The 10,721-nt window shown below is 28.5% G+C and overlaps 2 protein-coding genes across 4 annotated transcripts; both read left to right on the top strand.

Annotated features, from left to right (window-relative positions):
- On the top strand, positions 230-1,153 carry LOC107640660 (calmodulin-like protein 3). The gene has a single exon (XM_016344168.2). It carries the CDS (start codon positions 605-607, stop codon positions 1,151-1,153), a length of 549 nt encoding a protein of 182 aa, XP_016199654.1. The 5' UTR covers positions 230-604.
- On the top strand, positions 2,185-6,466 carry LOC110272107. 3 transcript variants are annotated; one of them, XR_002363017.1, is made up of 7 exons: positions 2,192-2,425; positions 2,682-2,745; positions 3,556-3,696; positions 4,916-4,985; positions 5,101-5,214; positions 5,896-6,011; positions 6,154-6,466. XR_002363017.1 is itself a non-coding variant. In XM_021123939.1 (5 exons), the coding sequence occupies exons 2-5, from the start codon at positions 2,717-2,719 to the stop codon at positions 6,159-6,161; spliced, it is 294 nt and encodes a 97-aa protein (XP_020979598.1). In that variant the 5' UTR covers positions 2,185-2,425; positions 2,682-2,716; the 3' UTR covers positions 6,162-6,466. The 3 variants fall into 3 exon arrangements, 2 of the variants coding, with proteins under 2 accessions (XP_020979598.1, XP_020979597.1); XM_021123939.1 differs by lacking the exons at positions 4,916-4,985; positions 5,101-5,214 and having other exon boundaries at positions 2,185-2,425; XM_021123938.1 differs by lacking the exons at positions 4,916-4,985; positions 5,101-5,214 and having other exon boundaries at positions 2,185-2,425; positions 5,875-6,011.

Raw genomic sequence — 10,721 nt, 5'->3', positions numbered from 1 at the left:
TTTAAAAATTTATTAGATTACTCAAATATACGGCTAAGGCTATACTAATTTCTTGGGAACTTCTTGGGGAATTCCCCATTCCGCGTGAACTAAGGTACTTGCTACTTTACACAATTTTAACTTTATCCACCTATCCTACGTATGTCTATTTTAGATAGCCATGAAATTTCCATATATAGTGAATTTTGAACTCATTCATTCGCAAGTCTTTTCCCATCATTTTCTCTATCAACGTCAAGTCCATCATTATTCTAAATTCCTGAATTTCATGGGAATCCCACATGCTTATTATGTCTCCCAAAAAGAATAAAAAATAAAATGTTTCCAATGATCCATGATTCGTTTTTCCACTCCTAAAGGAAACACTAGAATAAAAACACTTGCTTCCTGGAAATTAAATCCAGCAGCAATAATAATGTGTAATAACATTTTCCCACTTATCACGTTAGGAGTTGACGCTTCAACTTCAAGCTTAGAAAATGAGTCGATTATTTTTTCTATAAAATGGGGCAAAAATGTTGTGTCAAACAACAAGAAGAACCACATCCACAATAGTTTCAATTTCTACTTTTGTATCTATTGCTTGAGAGTTTAGATATCAATAATGGAGCAGAAATTTATTTGTGATATATCTCTGTGTCTCAGAATTCTAATGTGGCAGTTGCAAATTAGAATAAAAAGTTTCTTCTCAATCCTCTCTTTTTTCTTAATTCTTTTGTCCGATTTTCTCTCTCGAAATTGGTCAAATTCTGAAGCATATAAGCAGAATTTAGATAGTGTTGTTGAGAGTATTGGTATAAAACTATGCAAAGAGGATGTGATTATTGTTATGGAAAGGTTAGGAATGAATGTTGAGTGTGATGGGATTGAAGAGTCTGATGTGAAGAAAATAGTGGAATTGTTTCAAGCGGATAACAGTAATAATAATGATGCTACATTTGGAGAAGAGGTTAAGGAAGCTTTTGATGTGTTTGACCGAAACAAAGATGGGTTTATAGATTCAAGAGAGTTGAAGAGGGTATTGTCATGTTTGGGTTTGGAGAAAGATGTTTTGGAATGTCAGAAAATGATAAATGCAAGTGATCAAAATGGTGATGGACTAATTGACCAAAATGAGTTTATTAGGATTTTGGAACAGAGTATTGGGTTTTAAATTATTTTTTTAAAATTAATTTGAATTATAATAATTTGATTAATAAAAAAGTAGTATGTTATACATTGTTTGATTTTTTTTAATCTAGTGTTAACTGGATTAACTCTAAAATAATTATTAATCAGTTTTAATAATCTATTTTTTTTAATAAATCAGAAATATATACTGAATGTGATCATAAATAATATAGTAATAGTCAAATCTACTAACAAATATATTGGCTATTATCACATTATAAAACAAATTAAATATAAAAGCTATTAGCACTTATAAATCTATAAAATTGCACTGTCTTTGATTCGTGCAAGGGTTTACTTATCAAATAAACTTAAAATATGAACAAAAAATATTTATAAAATGGACCTAACATCACTTGAAAGAATCATGGAAAATAATCAACTTACCTTATCATCTATGAGAATTATTTCTATGTAAGTCGTATTGTTCTTGTCAAATTTAGATGGGACTTTCTATAACCTTGTAATTCTTACCTTTATTTTTCAAACTTTTTCATTACATAATCTACTATAGGTAATACTGTTGATGGAATCGTAATTAGTAGCCCTTAGATAATTATAAAATTTTATTAACAACTCAAATAAATTAGTACCATAAAACTAAATTTAATGTCTATTTTAAAAATAATTACTGACCTTTTATTCTTTTAATTATTAATAATTTAAATAAAGTAATAACCTATAACTTATTTTGTTATCTATTTTAAGTAATTACTAACATTTTATTTTTTTAATTATTTGCTTGTCTTATTTGTCATTTATGCTTTCAATCAATTATATTAATAAACAAATAAACTAAATCAACTCTGGTTATACTTGGACTATTCAACAATTCAATATAATCTTTTTAATTCACTACTACATTTTGAAGATTTAGTAATATTTATTGCATAACATTTGTTAAAGTGTTAGTGATTATTATAAAATTATATATAAAGTAACATTTATAATGAAATGTTAGTAAATATATATAATTTTTTTTAAAAAACTTCAAAAATGTTACCTATTCCTATTCCTATAACACTCTGGAAATCAAATCACTCTTCTGGAAATCAAATCAGAGATCTAGCCTAATGGTTGAAACGGAAGAAAGATCGGGATCCAGCTACTGCTCTCAATCGCACTCCAAATCTCATTCTCTTTCGCACTCTCGCTCTCAATCTCATTGGCGGTCTCGATCGTGCTCTTCCGCTCCTTGAATCTCTCTCTCGTTTCAACAAATTCTAGGGTTGGGTTTGTTATTCTCTATTTTGAGGTGAGTCTAGTGGAGAAAAAGAAGAACCTCTTTTCGTATTCTTTCTTCTATTAATGATCTTGATCCAGATTTGAATCATGCATATGTAATTTCTCGCCAATTAAGTTGTTTATTTAAATTTAGGTTTTGAATTTAAGTATAAATGAGTTTAATTGCTCCTTCAATTCAAATTATGTTGTATTGTATCTTCAGAACTGAAAGAAAACAATAATATATTTGATATAAGTTATCCTCATCATGTTTCATGGCTTTGTAGGGTTCAACGCTGTCTGAATTGTCTGGGAAAAGGCTATGACTGATTCCAACGAGCCAAAGGAAAGGTACAATTCAAAACTTTGGTAAAATTTGTGTTTTCCCATTTAAAAACATATATTGTAAGAGATAGATGCTGAACTTCTTATGTTCAGATGTACTCTTTTTGATACAAGCTAAATCTATTAGCTATGCACTATTTCTGACATTTTGAGAATGGATTGTTGCACACTGTGGTAGTGTGTCGAATGCCACTAGCACTTGCATTATTAGGACTAGGCTTGTTTGGGATCAATTTGCTAATTTGATTCGAGGTTCTAATAACCTATGGTTGCTACTTGCTAATACGTTTATTCATGATTAAAAAGAAGAAATAAAAGGCTATCTATGCAAGTAACGCTACTTGTTTTATAAAATAAATAAATGAAATAAACGCAAGAGAGAATCTCTCAAGTAGGTTGAAGTTTACTTTTAGGCCACTAGTTCTTAACCGTGAAGGCCTAGATTCTTTTTCAAGGCCTTCAAATGTTTATGGTTCAGCGTTCTACCTTGCTTATAGATGCGAAAATTATTATTTCCACCTTTCCATGACTATGGTTACTGGTTTGGTCATGAAATTCTTTAACTCAATTTTTAGATCCTCATGAAATTCTTTAACTCAATTTCTTTATTTCTTTCGTTCATTGTTATATTCTTTATTTTTTTAATTTTTTCTTGTTTCTTGTTCAAGAGTGGAATGCATGTATACATAAAAAGTGAAATTTGTTACTGCCAATATTAAGAGAGTGGCATTTCTATATTTTTTATACTATTAGTTAATAGTTAATGCTCTCACACTCTCGGTCAGTCATAGAGCTCTTAACCTCTGACTCTGGCAGGTCTATGCTCGCCTCTCTCTTGCCGGTGCTCGCCTCTCACTCTCGACGGTTTGTACTGGCCTCTAGCCGGCTCATCTGCTCGTCTCTGTGTGTGCTCCTCTGCTCGCCTCCATCTGTCGCTTTGAATTTCTATTTGAATAGGTAAAAATTTAATGCTTCTGATAAGTACATCTTTCTTTCAATGTATTGGTTTACAGAGAAAACTGATAAGTCAAACCTTCTGCCATTATAACAGAATCACCATTCTCATATGGCAAAATGTCACCATATTATAGTAATTTTTGAATACACCCATTTCCTTGAGTTGAATTTCAAGGCCTTATTTTTAATCTTTAACGTGAAGTTGGAGAACTGTCTTGTACTCTTGTCTGGTAGAGGTTGATTCTTTTTAACTGCCAATTTGAAGAATTGTTTATTAAATAACTTTTTTCTTCCTTAGTTGGTACTTTGGCAGAGTCTTCCTTTTTTATTCTAATTTCACCATAAATTGGAGATCTTCATTGTTGCATGAAAGTGTCATATTTTTATAACAGCTAAGTCTTAGTTCCAAAAGGTGAGGATGATACATATATCCAACAATACATCTAACAATGTCTTACTGTCTTATTAAACAAGATTGAATTCGGTAACAAGCTCTTTTAAACTAAGAAGATTGATATATTAAAAAGGTGGGCATTAAGCTCTTCAAGGTAGTAGGAATTACATATAATAAAAATTACAAATTCAATGACGACTTTTGTTTTATCATTTTACTAATCTCTTGATTTTGAAAGATTTTTTCCTTCAATTAGATATGAAGTCTATGTAGAATAAGCTTCACACCTATTCTAATATAAGAGTAGAGAAGTATGTGTTAGTTCCGTCAACGACGGATACATAGAATATTCCTTTAAAGTTTAAACTAAAAATACAGCAACGATATTCAAAATTTCAACTGCACATCAAAACACATACTTTGTATTCTTAGTTTCTTACTACTCTCGAGGAACAGTTAATAAGTCAAGCAATATAAATGAAAAATGCACTCCAATAGTCCAAGGTCTAAGAGGCATGCATTTTGAAAAGACTTTGTCCTTTCATTCTTTGCATTTGGCTTAACCTTTTTTGGTTTAGAAAATGATTATGCACCAAGTAATTACAGTTATTAAGTTGAGATGTCTAGTCTTGCCAGTTACTAATGGAATTTGATAGGTAAAAATCTAATGCTTCTGTTTCTGTTTGAATTTCTGTTCATTCATTGAAAGTGCTGCTCTTTGATGTTGTGAATGTTGGAATGCTGTTTTAATTTTCTCAAAGTTGAATTTTTGTAATTAATTTTAATTGATTGATTTATTTATTATTTTTACTTGGTGAAACAAAGATGTGTTCGAGCGGCTCATAGCGCTGAGAGGCAATGCCATGCCCTTATAGTATTCATGGTCTTGTAAAAGGTAATTAATTAAACTAAAAAAGAAAACCATTTTGTCTTGGCTTCTTCTGTTGCAAAACAAACATAAATATGGGAAAATGATATATAGTAATTGAGCATTGCATTTTGTTTATTAGGAACTATAAGAACGGTTATGTGTGGTGTGACTTGGCACTTAATGACATAATACACCCCGATGAAGGAGCAGAATATATACTCAAAAGGATCTGAATTTGTTCAAGCTTCTTCTGGTTACTCCCCTAGTCCCCTCCCCTCTATAATTTCATATTATCTTCTTTATTATTGTTATTATTATTAAAAAATTATTACTATATCAGCTAATTTCAGCCAATATTATAGTGAGTTGTTAATTTTAGTAAATATAAAGCCCATTGATCATAAATTTTTGTTGAATTTAAGTTTTAAATATTTTTTAAATTGAATTTTAAATTTTTTATGATTGCATATGGCCTCCTACCATCATATTTCATGCTCCAAAGTTTAATGTGAGTCAATTCTTGAGCATTTATTTCTGATTTCTGATTGCAACTCTTTTTAATTAGCTGTTTGATACTTTTTATTTGTTTAATTAAGCATGCAAAAAATAAGCATTCATTTCCTAATTCTAATTAATAAACTTGTCAAATGATGATATAAGCAGAGACGTATATAGATCTTGCACCATATATATATGATTAATTCTCATTTACAAGCACCATATAGCAACAAACTGATTATTATTATTATGTCCTTCCAGCTCTGCTATCTATTTATGATGATTACTTTTTTTCCTGTGATTTATTTGCAGTGAGGAGAATATATATTTACTTTACAGGGTTGGATTTGTTATTCTCTATATCTTAATAAGTGAATGCTTTTCTTGTCTATATTTTAACAAGAATATTCATTAGGACTTCCATCTCTTCTGTCAGATCCTGGTGTCTTGTGCTAAGACACCAGAATAGGCATTGGTATACATATTTGGTGAAGCTAGAAGAACCACACCATCAATTCTCTATTTACCATAATTTGATGTTTGGTGGAAACTGTAAGTTCATATTTTAATTATTTGCATGTTAAATGGAAATGATCTCCCTGCCTAAAATTTATATTTTGTACGCATGTATTCACTTATGTTGTGGAGCTGCTTCAAATGCTACCTGAGTTTGATTGGTTTCGTAATCCTGCAGGCTCATGAACAACTCAGAGCTGTTCTCCTGACTTTGCTAGACAAATTGTCATCTGACATGCCTATCCTTCTACTGGGAACATCCTCAGTTGTGCTAGCTGAAGTTGAAGATGTACCACATTCAGTTTTTCCTCATCGTTCAGTGTATCTTTGATCTAATTCACAACAAAACACTGATTTTTTATATGGAATGTTCATAGAGTTTAAGTGCTATAAGTATTTTTTTTCTTTTCTCATTTTATTTGCATCACGAAGCAAACTTGTACAATGATTATTGATTAATGAAAGATGTTATAAAAATTTTATTTTGTGAATTTGTGAATTTAATGAAATATTTCATGTTGTAGTAATTAATTTTAGTATATTTATATTGTGTATAATATAAAATAAAAAAATAGTATAATATAACTAAAAAAATGTTACTAAAGATCTTTTGTAACATTTTTTAAGTGTTATAAAAAATACCTATGTTAACATTTTTTTAAGTGTTACAAAAAATATCTATGGGAACATTTTTTTAAGTGCTACATAAAATATCTATGGTAACATTTTTTAAGTGTTACAAAAAGTTATCTATGGTAACATTTTTCTAAGTATTACAAAATATATCTATTGTAACATTTCTTTAAGTGTTATTAAGAAAAGTCTATTGTAACATTTCTCATAATATTACTATAGAAGATCTATCGTAACATTTTTACTAAATGTTATTAAATCTTTAGAAAAATGTTAGTAAAACTCTTTAGTAACATAGGGTATATTTAACATTTGTTAAAATGTTACTAATATATATAGGTAACATTTTAATATGATTTGGTAACTGATAAACCTCATTCTTAGCGTTTATCTTGTGTTGGATTTAGAGTATTTTGCTAACCTTTTCTCACATTTAGGCAATGATTTAGCATGATTTTGTGATCTCTCCCTTATTTGGGCCTAAGTGTAAAAAGCATGTCTTTTTGGTCTTTGATTAGATAACTTTAATTTCTCCTTGATTCCATAAGATGCATTGATATGTTTGTTAGTAATCTCAGGTTGAAAAAGGCTAGGAATGAATCAAGGGAGCAAGGAAGGAAGCATGCAAGTGGAGAAGATCATGAAAAGCCAAAGAGTTGAACTCGGCCATGGACGCGCGCGCACCAGGCGCTTACGCGCACCTTGCAAAGTTGCCCATGGACGCGTACGCGTGCTGTGCGCGTACGTGTCGGTGCTGATATATGATTTTTTAATGAAAACGTGGCCAGTGAATTCTCAAGGCCTATGGGGGCCAATCCAAGCCAACTTTGGTGCCAAAACACTCAAATGAATCAAGGATTGAGGGGAAGATCATGGATCATCTATCATAATACACATTAGGCTAGTTTGTAGTTTTAGTTTTAGAGAGAGAAGCTCTCACTTCTCTCTAGAATTAGGATAAGGATTAGGTTTAGTTCTTAGATCTAGGTTTTAATTCATGCTCTCTTCTACTTCTTCTTCTTAATTCCTTGTTGTTACATTCATCATTCTTCCATTGTTGTTATTACTTTCTTCTACTTGGTTTGTAGATTTACTCTTGTTCACTCTATTTTCTTTTAATGCAATTTGAGGTAATTCATGTAGATCTTGCTTTCTTTGATTGTTGTTGTTGATTTCTTATATTCAATTGTTGTTAGATTCCATTCTTGTTATCAATTTACCATGCTTTTCTTTTGTGCCTCCCAAGTGTTTGATGAAATGCTTGGTTAGATTTTAGTATAGATTTTTATCCTTCTTGGCCTAGATAGAGTAATTAGTGACGCTTGAGTTATCCAATTCCTTTGTTGATCGATAATTAGAAGTTGCTAATTAATTTGGATACCACTAATGCTAGTCTTTCCCTTGGGAGTTGACTAGGACTTGTGGAATCAAGTTGATTTATCCACTTGACTTTCCTCCACTATAGAGGTTAACTAAGTGGTAGCAATGAACAAATTGTGGTCACAATTGAGGAGGATAACTAGGATAGGACTTCTAATTCTCACCACCTTACCAAGAGCTTTCATAGTTATTAGTTTACTTTCATTGCCATTTGTATTTCTTGTCTAAAATCTCAAAAACCCCAAACATACCTCATAACCAATAGCAAGACACTTCATTGCAATTCCAAGGGAGAACGACCCGAGGTTCAATACTTTGGTTTATAGATTTTAGGGGTTTGTTACTTGTGACAAACAAATTTTTGTATGAAAGGATTATTGTTGGTTTAGAAACTATACTTGCAACGAGCTTTCATTTGTGAAATTTTAAACCGTCAAAAGTCCGTTCATCAGTAACATTTTTTAAATGTTAGTAAAAGTTAATTATGTAGTAGTGATTTAGGATTAACTACTAATGATAGAAAATAAAAAATTTAGACTAATTCAATGTTGTGAACATTAATTATTATTGGGAAATAACCTAAAATCATAATGAAATTTATTTTTAAAGAAATAATCGAGTATTATTGTTAATTATGAAATAACCTAAAATCATAATACATTTTATTTTTAAAGAAACAATCATCCATTAATATCTATAAATAGAAACTATCGTCAGAATGCTTTGATTAAAAATATGAGGGATTAATTACTATTCATTATTAATAATATATCGATTATATCAAAAAGTAAAAATATAATTTTCTGCATTTACATCATTAGAAGAATTATCATCATGAATAAAATTTTGTCAAAAAAAAATAAAATTGCATACATAGTAGTGAATTTAAAAAATAAATATCGTTAAGTAATTATGCTTTTTTTAATAATTATATAAAAAAATAACTAATTACATAATTGCATAATTTTCAAGATTCTATATAGTTGAATCTAATGGACAAATAAAAAAATATCTATATGATAATATCCTAATATTTTAGCATATTATAAATCATATTATAAATTTATATATCATATTATAATTTTAAGTCAACTCCTTAAACACATTATAACATAAACCATCTAAAAAGATACACCAAATTAACGAATATCATACATTCTAAATTATCATGATATTTCAAATAAAAAGAGCATCAATGCAGAGAAATCAATGAATATAACTAAAATAAAGAGCAACAAAGAGATACACACAAAAAATAATAATAAAGAGAATCAATAAAAGCATTAACATATAAACCACATACACGAACAATGTATATATTAATTGTAAATCACAAAAAAAAGACTATATATATATATATATATATATATATGAATTGAAGTACACATGACAAAATAGAATATTACAAAATAAAATTATAGTAAGATTATTTAAAAATAACATAAAAATGACACATCTTTTTTGTTAATCAGAAGCTAAAAGAAAAAAAAAGTATGCACCTAATAATAAACAATTAAAACAAACAAAATTTTTTAAAAAAATGAAATGTATAAATAATGATAAGAAACAAAAATTAAGTAAATTATAAAAATTGTACCTTAAAAACGAGAGAGAGAAAGAGAGGAAGAGAGGGAGGGAGGGGGAGAGAGAGAGAGAGAGAGAGAGAGAAAAGAGAGCGAATGAGTAAAAAATATTTGATCTTGTATAAATAGATGGTATTGAGAAAAATAAACTAATTAAATTAATTCATATATATCATTATCATATTTATTATTTATTAAATAATTTGATATTTACTCCAATCAAATCAAATAATTAATTAATTCATATAAATTATAATAAATGGTGAGATTTGAATGTCTAATCAAATTAATTAACTGATATAATTAATTAATTATAATTGATTTACTTTAATGAATTAAATGAAATAAATAACGAAATACCTTAAGAGCATGTCACATAAGTTCCATCATTAAGTGTAAAAATTCGATTTTTATATAATAGAATAAATAGAATAGATAGATAATAAAGATATTTTTCTTTATTATTATTATTATTATTATTATTATTATTATTATTATTATTATTATTATTATTATTATTATTATTATTATTATTATTATTATTATTATTATTATTATTATTATTATTATTATTATTATTATTATTATTAAAAATATTTTTGATTGATAATTGATAAGTAGTTTAATAATGTATTAAATATTGATTTTATATAACTATAATATAAAGATATTTTCTTAAATTAGTATAATTATGCATTATTACTTAAATGTTAATTATAGTATAATTATAATAAAGATATTTTTATAAAATAAACTTAGAAGAGAAAATAGTGCATTCATTTTGGTGGGAAAATGGATTCATGAGGAATCGACACCTCACTTCCATTAGTTGGGGGAAAACTCAATTTTAATATATTAAGTAGTTAGATGATTTCATGTACATTCAATAATTTCACTTACCAATTTAGTTTCATAATTGTTTTTCTAGATAATATTAGTTAGTGAATCCCTTAAGCCTATCGTAGCTCAATTTAAAAGCAAACTCAAAAATAGAAAGAAAAAGAAGAATAGTGGAAAGCTAGTAAGAATGTCTGATCGGGCTTCCCTTTCGACTGATATATCGAATAGTGACTTTCGACAATTTGAAAAAAATGTCACGAAAGGGCCAGAGGCTGGATCAACTTCTGCGATAGTCAGTATGGGTAAAAGA

The sequence above is a fragment of the Arachis ipaensis genome, chromosome B05, assembly GCF_000816755.2.
Source record: "Arachis ipaensis cultivar K30076 chromosome B05, Araip1.1, whole genome shotgun sequence".
NCBI lineage: Eukaryota > Viridiplantae > Streptophyta > Magnoliopsida > Fabales > Fabaceae > Arachis > Arachis ipaensis.
Note: the sequence above shows the minus strand (reverse complement) of the source record. Positions and strands in the feature narration are given on the sequence as shown.